This window comes from Botrytis byssoidea (assembly GCF_014898295.1).
Source record: "Botrytis byssoidea strain MUCL 94 chromosome Unknown BBYS_002, whole genome shotgun sequence".
NCBI lineage: Eukaryota > Fungi > Ascomycota > Leotiomycetes > Helotiales > Sclerotiniaceae > Botrytis > Botrytis byssoidea.
Genome location: NW_024065843.1, coordinates 616,914 through 630,176, shown reverse-complemented (window position 1 = coordinate 630,176; position 13,263 = coordinate 616,914). Strand labels below are relative to the sequence as shown.

The following is a 13,263-nucleotide window of genomic DNA, read 5'->3' as shown; positions in this document are numbered from 1 at the left end:
GATGAATTTGCGATATATGTGATTAAGTGCATGAACCGTGCAAGTCGATTTTGGTGATTCACTTCTCCTGTATCGGTTATCTGAATGTGTCTTTAAAATTCTAATGGCTGTTTGAATAATAAGATAAAGTAGCAGCCATTTGAACGCAGCATATGGGACTTATATAGTCTGCTCTTCATCCCGACAAAGACATCAAATTCATCTGGCATACTCTACAAGTTTACATGAACCCTTGGCAATACATGAAATGCCCGATACAATTACAAACTATCGCACTCAAGTTCCACAGGCAGCAGATTTCCAATCTTATCAAGACAACGTAGAAGATTCCAACAGTACCAACATGCTCCAACACGAAGAATGGGAAGGTTATGAAGAGGATGCGGGAGAAACCAACCCCTTCCACGACATGTATGAAGAAGATACTCACCCACGTCTTCACCAATTCCCATCTAGCGGCCCTCCTTCTAGAGCACCTAGTAGCAACAGCACCAACTACTCCATCAAGTCTCACTCCGACCTTGGTCGCTTACCCCCCTCTTCCCCACACTCTCCTACCCCATCCTACAAGTCTCGCGACCAACAGGCGAATACCAGTTTCGCAAAAGCAGCCACCTTCTCTCATTACCCAACAAACCACATGCTCCCCCCAGCTTCCCCCTCCCCCTCTTACAAATCTCGCGATGCAATCCTCAACATCATTTCAGCTTCCACCTCCACCACAAACTCGACAAACCGCATCATCCGCCTCCCTCCTCGTGGTGTTGCCCACTCTAACCCCGCCACCAACAGAAACTGGCTTCCAATCCTGCAATCCTTTCTCTCTTATACCTTCACCAACCCCGATATTCTCGAGGAAGCACTCGAAAACCCTAAGAATGGTGTAACCTGTGTTGGAAAAAGTATGCGAATCTGTTTGGATGGCAATGAAGGACTGGCGAAACTAGGTGAGATGGCCATTAGACTGGTGATGAGGGAACAGTTTTACTTGTTCAGTATTCCTGAAGGTATGTTTACCCTTTATTTATTTAAATTTCTCCGTGTTCTCTTCGGCAACATAGCGAGCGGTAGCCACGAATATACTAATCCGACTTCTCTAACAGTGCAAGCCTCTCAGATACTAAGCCGTACTCTCTCCCGCACCTCCCTCTCTGCTTACCCAACTATAGCGTCATGTATTCGTCCCCAGCCCAGCGTCCCAATCTCTTTCCGCAATATTATAGAGCTCGTCAAAGAAGACACGCGAGAAGATAACACCCGTGTTATTAGCAGAGCAGTCAAGGCGGTGATTGGGGCTGTGTATTTAGATGGTGGAATTGAGAGTGCGAAGAAGATAATGGAGAATTTGCAGATGGGAATCAAATTGCCACCCGGAAGTGGGAGGTAAATGCAAATGAGGAGAGATGATATGCAGATGCTCGGACGATGTAGTGGATGATATTGGTAGCTTCAGATCTTTCTTATGTTATAGTTAACCGACAGAGTTTCAATTATCTATGTCCCGATGCGAGCTCCTTGAAGTCCGAAGTTGATGGGTGCAAATCTTTCACTCGATCACATTGTCCCCAGAATCGCCAATTTGATGAACTTTCTAATTCTGCATGACATAGCGCTGCGAGTCTCTCACTATCAACTTACATCGTTCTGAGACGTGTTGATGTTGTAACACATGATGTTAGCTGTGAATTTGGTTAATTGGCCTGAAATGGCTAGCTTGGTAATGCGCCAATAGAATTAATTTATCTTGAAGGAATCAATAAAAATCTATATCAAGGGTTCATTACGCATTCAAGAATCAGCATCCCTTAGCGATTATTTAGTTAGATGTACCTAGGTACTCTTATACTCCTCTCGGCACGCTCGCAAGATTACCACCACGCTTATGTATGTATCATTTATATAAGCAGGCTGATAGCAACCACAACATCATATGATGACTAAGCAATGCTGCCTAGAACCTCAAAAACTCACCAATTCTAATTGAATTGCCTACCGATACTGAAGGAGGATCAGTGCTTAGTCATTAAGAAGAATTGCTATGCTAAATATCACGCGGTTATGAGAAGATAGACATCTCCATTCTCTACAATTACAATCGACCAATGGGCCACGTGCAGGCGTTCAGCGGGGAGCCCAGGAGGCCTCCAAGACCAACACGATAAATATATGAACAATCTCATTTTCACCCAAAGTTGAAATATAGAATTTAGAATGGTTTCTTGAGTATTCGGTCAAAATTCATACATCACAATGAACAAGAAGTGCGAACCTTGAAGATACCACAGGACCGATTAACTAACACTTGACACTTGTCGATGACTTCAGTCCAACAATTGGAACTTAAAATATTTTGCAGTAAATTCTCCAGAACGAATCGGACGACGAATGATTAACCAACGTCACAAGTGAATGGAAAGAAATGATACGACGGCGACATTAGGTCCTTTACACAACCTTCTAAAAGGCACGAGCAAGGAGCGAATGCAAAGTCATACGGTTTGTTTGATTCCGATCTGCAAAGAAGTAAACTTTATTGATTGGTATCAGTCTCTACAAGAGCACTTGCTATCTAATTGACACTAACTTCATCTTCGACAACTCAAGAGCACTTGAGCTGTGCACGGACCATTTTAAGCACTCTCATAAGGATCTGAATAAACGTCAAACGACCTTCCAAGGGGCTTACAGACTCGTGGAATATAACTCGGTGGTTTCTCGCTTCTCCGAGAAGTGTACCAGTACGGGTTTAGCGGGTAGGGTCGAGGAAATCTTCCTGCATGTGCCGCAGGGGACATCTCGCCAATCAGCTTCTAGCATAATTTTCGACTCAGCACCCATAAAAGCTGCAACCCCCTCCTCATCTTGCCCACCTTCTCTTACACTCCTTCACCTACTTACATTTCATCGAAATTCATCTCACAATCATCAGCAAAGTGATTGCACACACCTCGGACATTCAAACAATCTTCTAGAAATATTAACACGTGAGTAACACTTGGTACCCTCGCTCGGCTTGATCATCGCTTGATGATTCCATCTAGGTTCGTCAGAATACCAGCACGCTTGACACAATCCATCAACAGCTCATCACCTTGAGGTGATTCATCAAACAAACCATCTTCAATCATCAAGCTGTCATCCTTGATCATCAGAATAAAAACGATCTGGACTATAAAACGTCAGGAGATACTTCTCCCGGTATCAAGAACTTACCGACGCATCATTACTTCGACTCTACGGTGTCGCCATACAAAATGGAATGGAACACCATCCATAGAGAAGCAATGCCTATATTGGCCGAATTCTCGGAAATGGATCAAAGATCGCCTGCTCCCAGACAAAAATCTGTTCAATTCGCTCCTAGAGCCACTGACGACGAATTCAACGAATTCAAGATTAATCCAAGTGATACAAGACACAATTACAATACCACCGCCCTCAATATTACTAAGGATTCGGGGAAGAAAAAGATTCCATCGTATTCGAAATCGTTCAAGGCAGGTTCTTCCTACTATGACCTTGGCTCGACTCCAATTCAAGCATTCAATCGTCGCAAATTCCAGGACAAACCCATTGATCGACAGTACCGAATGGAATTCGGAGCTCAAAATGACACTGCTATTCCAAACCATCAATTCAAGCTTATTGCAGCCAGTACTCAACCTCAATATCGTCCCCGTGTCCCAAGTCCTCCAGTGAAGCGAGGGCCACCACCCACACCTCGGCCTATACGATTACCTACACCGGATTTCGAGGAAAATTGCAATGATCATCTTTACTTCTGTGACTGTCTTGGGTGTTATGAAGCTGAGAGGCCCCGACGTATCGTTGAGAGGGAAAGACAGGAAGCACCGGCGTATTTGAAGATGGAAAATCAATGTAAGATAACTGTGGAAACCAAGCCAACCACAACTGACCTAGGTAGATCAAGCAGCCACTGCCTACATACGTAATGCGAGACCAGCCGAAAGCCAGCGAAGACAGGACCTTGCTGTCGTATCAACGGAAGGTTTTCATGTGAGCAATTTAATACAATTGGGATACCCTCGCAATGCTACCATCACAGCTTTGGAAGCGTGCAGATACGATTTTGAAAAGGTAAATGTTTGAACCACAAATCATCGTCCTCGCTGATTCTGGATAATAGGCGGTGACTTTCTTGAGATATAATTATTGAACCCCCGTATTTGAATTTTGATTTCCTTTCTTATATCCAGTTCTTTAAAGCAAAAAGATGTTTCTGAATGGCGGTTTCGCTTCGAGAGGGCCCGTACATGGTGTACTTCGTATATTTAATTCAAATGTATATATGTATTCAATATAAGTTCGATCTCCTAGCAGTTCCAGTCGTCCTCGTGAGTAGTGGCTTGTGACTCATATGAGAGCTCTCTTTCGAGAGCAAGAAGGTTTCGCACAATAAAGCCATATCCAAAATATGCCAGGCGTATGAAGGTAGGAAGCGACAAGGTGAAGCAGATAGTAGCATAGCTTTGAAGCGATCTCTTGTGGACGATGATGCTTTTTATCTTTATTTTCTTCAAGTGAAAACGTGTTCCCTGCGGCATCGACTTCGAGTTTTCATCCCATCTGCGGACCAATATAGGCAGCGATTTTCCATCTTCGCAAGTGTGGGAATGCGCCAAAGAGGCAGTGCACCTTGGTCGACATCGACCTTTCAGATGATAGCGTTGTCCGTAATGTTATCAATCATTCGTCCGACCGGGTGTTCGTCCATTATATTAATCACCGAGAGAAACTTTCAAAGCAAAACAAGTCGCATACATTTTTCGTGGAGGTATTGATGAGTTAACTTTTTAACATGTCGTTGAAGCTGACTTTAGTCAATTAAATCGCGTTGTTCCAAATATGGTTAGGTCGCATGTGTACTTTGGGCCCGTGCGTGCCCCGCCAAAAGTTTGAAGCTTCAACCCCACCTTGTCGTCAACAAGCTTGACGGCTCCCTTCCGACCTCGCTGATAAAATACTATAAATTCTACTGTTGTACAAAAACTGTTTTGAAGAATCAACCTCGAGAAATACCTTTCGAATCTCATCAATCTAATATCAAAATGTCGGATCTTACTACAGTCTACACCAAGGACGCTGCTTTCCGTAAGCCTCTTCTGATTCCTGTGGAACTTGATTAACTTGAGAGCATCACCTCCTTTACACGCTCATCTAACAACCCTTTAGCAGCAGGACCTTACTCCCAAGCCATCAAGACCTCATCTACTATTTACTGCTCTGGACGTAAGTTTGTCTCTTATTTCAATTCCATTTCTTTTAAGAATAACATCCCATTCCACCGGGAACATTCTATTGACCTTTCTCCTGCAGAAATCCCATGCACACCCGAAGGCGAAATTCTCACCCTCGAGACCTCTAGCATCTCTGCCATGACCGAGCTCTGCATCAAGAACTTGTCTGCTGTTCTTAAGGAAGCTGGAAGCAGTATTGAGAAGGTTGTTAAAGTCAATGTGTTCTTGACTACCATGGACAACTTTGCGGAAATGAACGGAGTCTACGAGAAGCTCTTCAAGCACAAGCCTGCAAGAAGTGAGTTGATCTTTTCCCTTAATGAAGAGATAGGAGGATGGGAAGAAATAGATGAAGGCTTGAAATGACGTCTGAAGGATATGAATGAACATGCTAATGATGTTGCTCTAGGTTGTGTTGCTGTATACCAATTGCCCAAGGGCGTTCCGGTAGAGATCGAATGTATTGCATTGGCTTAAAGCTATATGTCATAAGAAGAGAAATGCCTATGAAAGCCCTAAGAATGACGACGCCGATGAATTTCTTCTGTAATCTCATGTTGAAATTATGACACTATGATCATACCACGAATTAGCTATTATAGGCCTTGCTACTACTGCCAATTAATCTTTCGTTGTTCATAATTTTAATAGTTTAAAATCTGCAGTCACAAGATATCTGGGGTTTTATCATCAAGCACTACACCCATTTGGCGTCTTTGTATGCACCATAAGTGACGTTAGCCAAGCACTATTTCATCATATTTCTGGAGAATTCAATCCTTCAAATCATTAAGGTTCTGATAGCTCAAGCCATCTGGAGAATTAGATTCCGATAAGATTTGCTTCGGCAAAATGTGAAGTCTCAACGTGAAGTCATCATGATACGGGCATTTGACTGCAGATGATTAATAGATTTTATCTTGGTCCATATACTTGAATAAACTGCGGCTCTAGGGGCCAAAATCATGATACTCCCCATCCAATGTCGGTCTGCTACAATGCTATATACTGCCAGATGCCATGATGCTCAAGTATCGCGCCATACTGAACGCGTAAGATGTGATGATTCGAGAGTCCAGATCCGTTGTGATATTATAGAGAGCATGCTAGTAGGCCACTTCAATCTATGAGTCCATGGAGTATCGGACTAAATATATTGAACAAACGTTTGGAGATGGGGAAAATCCATGTTGATACACACAACCCAATGGTGTTTCCTTGTCTCGTACACTCACTCGAATTGAGCGACTATTGGAATATCAGGGTAATGGATAGTCCTGAACAAATTGAGTCATGGAAATCCAGCATATCTACTAACAATGAGTAAATATGTACAAAGTCTTGTATAAGAGGTGGAAATAAAAATGAAACACTGTACCGTGTACACAGTGATTATATATAATCTGCTAAGTAAACCCAACAAAAAGCTTTGGAATAAAAGCAAAGTAGATCTACTACCTTTCCTGGCTTAGTGCAAGTAGATCATCTCAATCTATGCCTTGCATACTAACAGCAGCTAGCAACTAAATCCCAATACTAATCGATCACGTAGGCAATAACGATTAAATTGCCGGTCACCCAACACCACTCGACATTGCCGACCTCTATGTGCTGATACACGGCAAGGTGTCGGAAGAGTGCAAACCAGTAAATCTTAAACTTGGAATACTCAACCTCTCTATTCCCTACATTGTGAGTTGCTACTAGAACCTCCCAACATGAATAAGTTGATGATCATTTCTTGGCAGCTCCGAATGTTCCAGAAGATAATACCATTCTTGAAGACTTTGTGATATCAATAAAGTAATTCGAGTCCAATTGACTTGTAACAAAATGCCAGACACAAGTTAACATGCAGAGAAACTAACAAAGTAGTTTTCATACCTTTAGGATATGGCCGGCTTAATGGTAATCAAGTCTATTTTCAATTCAATGCAGACACTATTTTACCCTTACGAATATGATTTGTTATTTCGATAGACAATGTCTGCCTTTAGTATTTATATCTGTATAATTAGGGACTGTCGGTGGTAGCGAAACTCAGAAAGACTTTAACAATATTGGCAGCAGCTAGTCAAAAGGTTTGACAGATGGCAATAATATTAATCCACCATTCAGACATCAAGGTATACATAGTGCCAAGACAACAACAGTTTGACTTCCAGATACTATCCACTTAAAAACTAAGTCTATGTATAATAGTGCGCTTAGATATCTCACAGGCTAATCAATCAGGATTTTGGAATCCCAATTCGACATCATTCTTTTCAATCTCCTCTCTAAGTATTCCCCTGTCTTCAAGTGCCGGATTCGGATGAACTGATATGCCGCTGTCAAACAGCGAACTAGCCCTTTCTGTTGAACTCTGAATCTTTTAATTTAGGACTTTGGGATATTGTTTGCAGATCTCAAGTAAGAGAACATGATTAATCGCTGGTGTCAGAAATCTAAAGAATTAGAATGGGGTTCTAGATTTACCATTTTTGATACTTGGCTGGTGATGTGTGTTATGGAACTCTTGATGCTGTTGTCAATATTCTGTCAGTTCTAGAACTCTTGAGAATCTGAAGTCAACGCCCATCAACATCATCACCACAAGAGTTCACGATTGCCTCATCGTCGATAGTCTATCTCGGATCTCTATATCCTAGGAGTGCAGATTGAATCTTGATTCGACTTGCAATATCAATACATATCTGTTCAGCAATTCAAGACAGTTTTTGATCTCGTTGTTGGAAAGAGGAATTGAATTATGAGAGGGTATATTCTTCTAGAGTGAAGTTGAAATTTCCTTGCTGTTTTCCTCACTCATCATTATAATTCTGATGAACTTCCCTCTGTGAACCATTATATTATACATAATATCAGATAGGCATCAACTCATATCACTATCTGACGAATCCAATCAATGACCAAGTCACGTACAGAAGGTCAACTCAAGATCTCCAGCCGCGAAATCGATCCTACGGGTACTCCCCAGCACCCTTCCAAGTTCACCCCATCACTAGTCCAAGGACTAAATATCTAGCTCATACAGCAACCCCGCGATGGCTACTTGCACACTCACTCCCAAGACAATAGTGCCGCTAACATACTAGTCTGTCCATCTTAGTCTGATTCTTGCGTCATATGCTGTCAAACCAAACTCAACAACACTATATTAGTAAAGTTTCTTTTTAGCCATCAAAATCCATATATAAACTATCAAACCAACCCTCCGCAAACTCAAAAGCGCCAAGTTTGCTAACTCCACCCTCCCAAGAAAACATAGTGCACACTAGCACAACAACCACTTCAATCTACAATCTCCCTAACGACTGGCGCCTAAACCTTTCATCATATTTTACTACAACCCCACAAAGCAATAACACACTATAAAATTCCCAAAGTGAACACTAAACACTACTCCCAACCATCCCTTACCCCCCTAGCTCGCCCCAAGTAAATGTCGCACGTAACCATCTCGACCCCGCGATCAGCCCCCCTCACAGTATGCTAACCCACAAAATCACAGATCCACATATAAGGCCAACCTATCGCCTAACATCCCAACTTCAACTTCAAGCTCAACTTCCACGCCCCCACCCCCAATCCTTATCTTCCATCCAACCAACATGAAGTAAAAATAGTGCATGCATATCTTAACTCAACATCTGTGACTTAAACCCTCTTCGCCTAGAAACCTCGAAATGGATTCTGCCAGTCTAAGAGCGACCCCTAAGTGCATGAAAACCGATCTCTCATACATCATGCATCATACAATATATACCTATTCAGGCTAGCTAGCACCTTCCTCTCACCTCGCCTCCCGTAACCACATCACATCACTTCGCTTCGCTTCACCAAGCGGTCGCGTATCTATATATTATTAGTAAACGAGCGAATCGTACGTACACTACTATACTACTAAACTACTTATTTCACCCACTCTACCCACCTACCTCTATGCATCTACACTCAGCATACTCCCCATCCATCCTCTGCCGAGTCTGTCTTCCAAGAACTCATCAAACATCAAGCTTTGCCTAGCCCTGAGTCAAATCCAAATAAATCTTGAAATTATTCTGATATCCTAGCGAAGAAGGAAACTCACCCGATCTATCGAGACTAAAGTTGTGATATCATTGATATCACATATAGAATGAATAGCTAAATCGAAACCGAGCTGGTGGAATAGGTCATGACATGAAAATCTTCATCACGACATTGCACATTAGAATGACCACATAGCATAGCATCATAAAAACAAAAAGTGATTTTAATATGTAAAAGTCCATTGATCTTTGAAATCTATTTACTGGTCCAGCACCATTTATCTGCCTACCAATCCCCCAACGCAAAAGATTTATGAATGCATAACAGAGAAACCTAAAGAAAAGAATGAATTCAAGGATCTAAAGTATCATGAATAGTACTGCTGCAGACAGTACTAAACTTATTCATCTGCCTCGTGTGTTCAGTAAATCATATTGATCCTCAACTGAAGTGGCCGCATGAAATAATGAAGTGAAAAAAGAAAGTATGATCAGAGGTCCATGAACACCGCCAGTCATTAACACATTATCCCCCGGCAATTTATTTCCCATCTCCAAACGCCAATGTGAACCAACGGATGAAAGACACAAATAAATTACCCCCATATAATGAATTATATGTAGTGCTTAGCCATTGGATCATTGTCATGCTTGGTCAACTTGGGCATGATGTTGTCCGCAAAGAAAATTGACGCCAGAATTATGTAAATATGTTCGCCATATATGTTTGAGGCGGCCTCAATGCATTGTAATAAAAGGGATAGAATTGCGGTCGGGATTAAAGAGGGCTTTGAATAGCACAATTGGTCTTGGTTCCAGTAAGAAGGATCGTCAAGACTAACAAATGAATTTCGCTATTCTCAATAGTAACGCTATTGCGCAACCATTGACTCCCTCAGATTACTTGGCGGTGGTTGTTTGTGACGTCGACCAAGTAGAGTTGCTCCATCGAGATTGAGTTCGAAGGCGCCGTTCCTTGGTTTGATATCTCTCTTTGCAGATGCAGTTACCTGAGCACTGTGCTGCCCATAACCTTTAGCTGGGGCTGCGGATTTTGGATTCAACTTTGTATTTCGCAATGCATCACCGACTTGTGCAACATCTGACTGCCCAGATTTGGGTGCCTTTGAAGGCACTCCGTTCTCATCGTAGTTCTCCTCGTCGCTCTCATCGAAATCTTCATCATCGATGGGGTTGAGGGGGTTCAGGGCGGCAGTTCCTCTATAACCTTGCTTGAAATTCTTCTTTCGTTTGGCTTCCTCTTCTTGTCTGTGAACAGCATAACCGACGTCAAAGACTTCCCGTAAATTGACAGCACCGGGACTTCGGAAATCCATACGCCTGCCTGCTCCGGGAGACTCCAAGAGATCAGGGTTGAAGGCTCGCAAGCCACCACCCAATTGGCGTTGGCGTTCAACGGCTGGAGTAGCCAATGGTGGAGCATCAAGTGCTGCGTATGTAGGCTCCTCGGAACCCTTGATCCAGGGGTGTTGAAGGAATTGATCGATTGTATATCGTTTTTTGGGATCCACAGTTAATAAGTGTGAGACAAGGTCTTGTGCTGGCTTGGAAATTTCATCCCACCATGGCGAGAGGAATGTGTATTGACCCTTTGCAACCTTTTCAGTCAAAACCTGAATGCTTTCGTCGTAAAATGGTGGGAAACCGCAGAGCAAGGTATAAAGAACGCAACCTAATGCCCACATATCAACACTCTTGGAATATCGTTCGTCCTTGACAATCTCTGGCGCTGTATATCCTACGGTACCACATGGTGTCATGGTTTGAGTATCCCATACGATTTTACTCAAACCAAAATCGGCAATCTTGATCCTTCCAATACCACCTGATCCAACACCCTTGATAAATTCACCTTCATCTTCCTTGTCTTCATCTTCAGCAGATTTTGGTCTCGGGTTCTTGGTTGGAATGAACGGTATTGGCTCGAACAGAATGTTTTCTGGTTTGATGTCCCTGAAGAATGACGTCAGTATTTGTGCTGTTGAATGAACGACAAACGAAAAACGAAAGTGGGGGGTTGGGGAGTATCTTCACCTGTGGACGACACCTTTTTCTTCATGAAGATAGTGTAACGCTTCTGCAACTTGTCTAATAACATGTCTTGACAAGTCCTCACTAAAGTAAGTAAGGCGGACGATTTGATGGAATAATTCTCCGCCAGGTGCCAACTCTAAAACAAGATAATAATATTGCTTTGACTCGGAAAACTCGATGAGTTTTATAATGTTAGGATGATCTAGACCACGCATAATGGAAACTTCTTTAAGAATATTTTGTCTCTAGAAATGATTGTATGATGTTAGCAATTATTGAATATGATATACATGGAATGTTGTTGACAGGAGAGAGTAAAAATAATTCCGCACCTCCACGCCCTTGGGTTGCTTCTTGTTGAAGTTCGGATGAAGATGAGCATCTGCCTACCACACCACACATGTTGGCAAGGTTTCCAAAAAAAATCAAAGAGAGGATGATAATGAAAGATCTCAAAAGGTACTTACCTGATTGGAGTTCATCTCATATTTGCGGACAACTTTGATGGCCACCTCTCCAACTTGGCCTTCCAAGTCTCTGGCCTTGTAAACATTGCTGAATGCCCCATCACCCATCTTCTCGATAAGTGACCATCTTTCAAGTCCAGGATATCTTGGCAAACGGTTGCTATTCTCATTCGAGGCGGCCACTAGTCTTGCCAGTTCGTCCTGCCTCGTCGAGCTAGATTGTCCTGCCATTTGTTGTTGACCTGCTGCATGTGCAGCTTGATTTGCAGCTTGAGCTCCTCTATTTCTATTATCTTCGTTTGCCCCTGAATATGCATCACCTCCAGGAACTTGGTGTGCTTGATGAGCCATTACGGTGGGATCTGATTTAGCGTGATGTTGAGGGACAGCTGGAGCGGCAGGAGCAGCCTTTTTCGTCTCTTCGTTGCCCTTTGCACCTCCCTTGCCTGAATTTGGTATTAGCATATTGAGCGTTGAAGAAAAGAAGAAGGTGCCGTTGTCGTAGAAATTAGTAGAAAGAACGAGTGAAGTGTGAAAGGGTTGAAAAGGTTAAGCAAGACATACCCCGATGAAGGGCATTTTTAATGGCCTGTGAGATGGAAGACATTTTAGTAAGTAAATAATTCGGATAATTTGATAAACAAAATATCAAAATTGCGAGACTTTGAAGAGAAGGGGTGTGTAATCGGATTCAAATTCCTGTAACAAGTAAGGCAAGACAAGAGGGGGGAAAAGATATGAATGAAATTCAAGGATAAGCAAGGATCGGAAATTTTGGCGGCGTGATTGGTGATCAAGCAAGGGAGTATGTAACCAAAAAGTATAAATGGTGTGAATTTTTAATACTGTAGGCAGTGCTTTTAAATTGAATATGAGGGAACGGGTCGAAAGTGTTAAATGTAGGTAGGTAGAATAATAGGAAAGATGGGTGACAAGGTAGTAGAGTAAAAATTATATGCTCGTATGTCAATATCAATCAAACAGATGACTCTTTCTGGAATATTTTGAACTTTTTTTTTCGGTTGTATGAGAGATGCTCGTAAGGGATGAGGGATGAGGGATGAGGGATGAGGGATGATAAATGACGGCCGACTAGGGTAATGTACTTGGTTTGATGTACTTATGACGATGAATTGTCTTTTTTTCCCTTTGTTTTAGTGCTTTCCAATCAAATAAAATCTGTCAAGGAGGGTCTGTGGGCGACTTGATTGATTGGCTGTCTGATAAATAAAGTAACAAGCGATAGGGATTTAGGGATAAATAAAACAACAAAATCAATATGAATATGATATTATATTTATATCAGATATATGAGTGATGACGATGTCGAAGAGGCAGGTAAGACCTAGGTAGGTAGATTGGTGGATGGCCACCGGTAGATGAATTGGCAAGTTGCGCTGATGAGTGAATCCATTGAATGAATGAATACCAAGTAGGTGACTACACTAC

The 13,263-nt window shown here is 42.3% G+C and overlaps 4 protein-coding genes across 4 annotated transcripts; 3 read left to right on the top strand and 1 right to left on the bottom strand.

The window, feature by feature from the left end:
* Positions 1 to 247: 247 nt before the first annotated feature.
* Positions 248 to 1,387, top strand: EAE97_000969 (uncharacterized protein; the record flags this gene model as incomplete). Its single annotated transcript, XM_038871479.1, has 2 exons — positions 248 to 1,007; positions 1,104 to 1,387. 2 exons carry the CDS (start codon positions 248 to 250, stop codon positions 1,385 to 1,387), a joined length of 1,044 nt encoding a protein of 347 aa, XP_038737380.1.
* Positions 1,388 to 3,254: 1,867 nt separating this feature from the next.
* Positions 3,255 to 4,177, top strand: EAE97_000968 (uncharacterized protein; the record flags this gene model as incomplete). The annotated part of the gene is made up of 3 exons (XM_038871478.1): positions 3,255 to 3,879; positions 3,926 to 4,098; positions 4,148 to 4,177. 3 exons carry the CDS (start codon positions 3,255 to 3,257, stop codon positions 4,175 to 4,177), a joined length of 828 nt encoding a protein of 275 aa, XP_038737379.1.
* Positions 4,178 to 5,069: 892 nt separating this feature from the next.
* EAE97_000967 (uncharacterized protein) lies at positions 5,070 to 5,735 on the top strand (the record flags this gene model as incomplete). The annotated part of the gene is made up of 4 exons (XM_038871477.1): positions 5,070 to 5,112; positions 5,194 to 5,250; positions 5,338 to 5,556; positions 5,668 to 5,735. The coding sequence occupies 4 exons, from the start codon at positions 5,070 to 5,072 to the stop codon at positions 5,733 to 5,735; spliced, it is 387 nt and encodes a 128-aa protein (XP_038737378.1).
* Positions 5,736 to 10,164: 4,429 nt separating this feature from the next.
* Positions 10,165 to 12,421, bottom strand: EAE97_000966 (uncharacterized protein; the record flags this gene model as incomplete). Its single annotated transcript, XM_038871476.1, has 5 exons — positions 10,165 to 11,266; positions 11,348 to 11,592; positions 11,680 to 11,733; positions 11,815 to 12,260; positions 12,379 to 12,421. The coding sequence occupies 5 exons, from the start codon at positions 12,419 to 12,421 to the stop codon at positions 10,165 to 10,167; spliced, it is 1,890 nt and encodes a 629-aa protein (XP_038737377.1).
* Between the last annotated feature and the right edge of the window lie 842 nt (positions 12,422 to 13,263).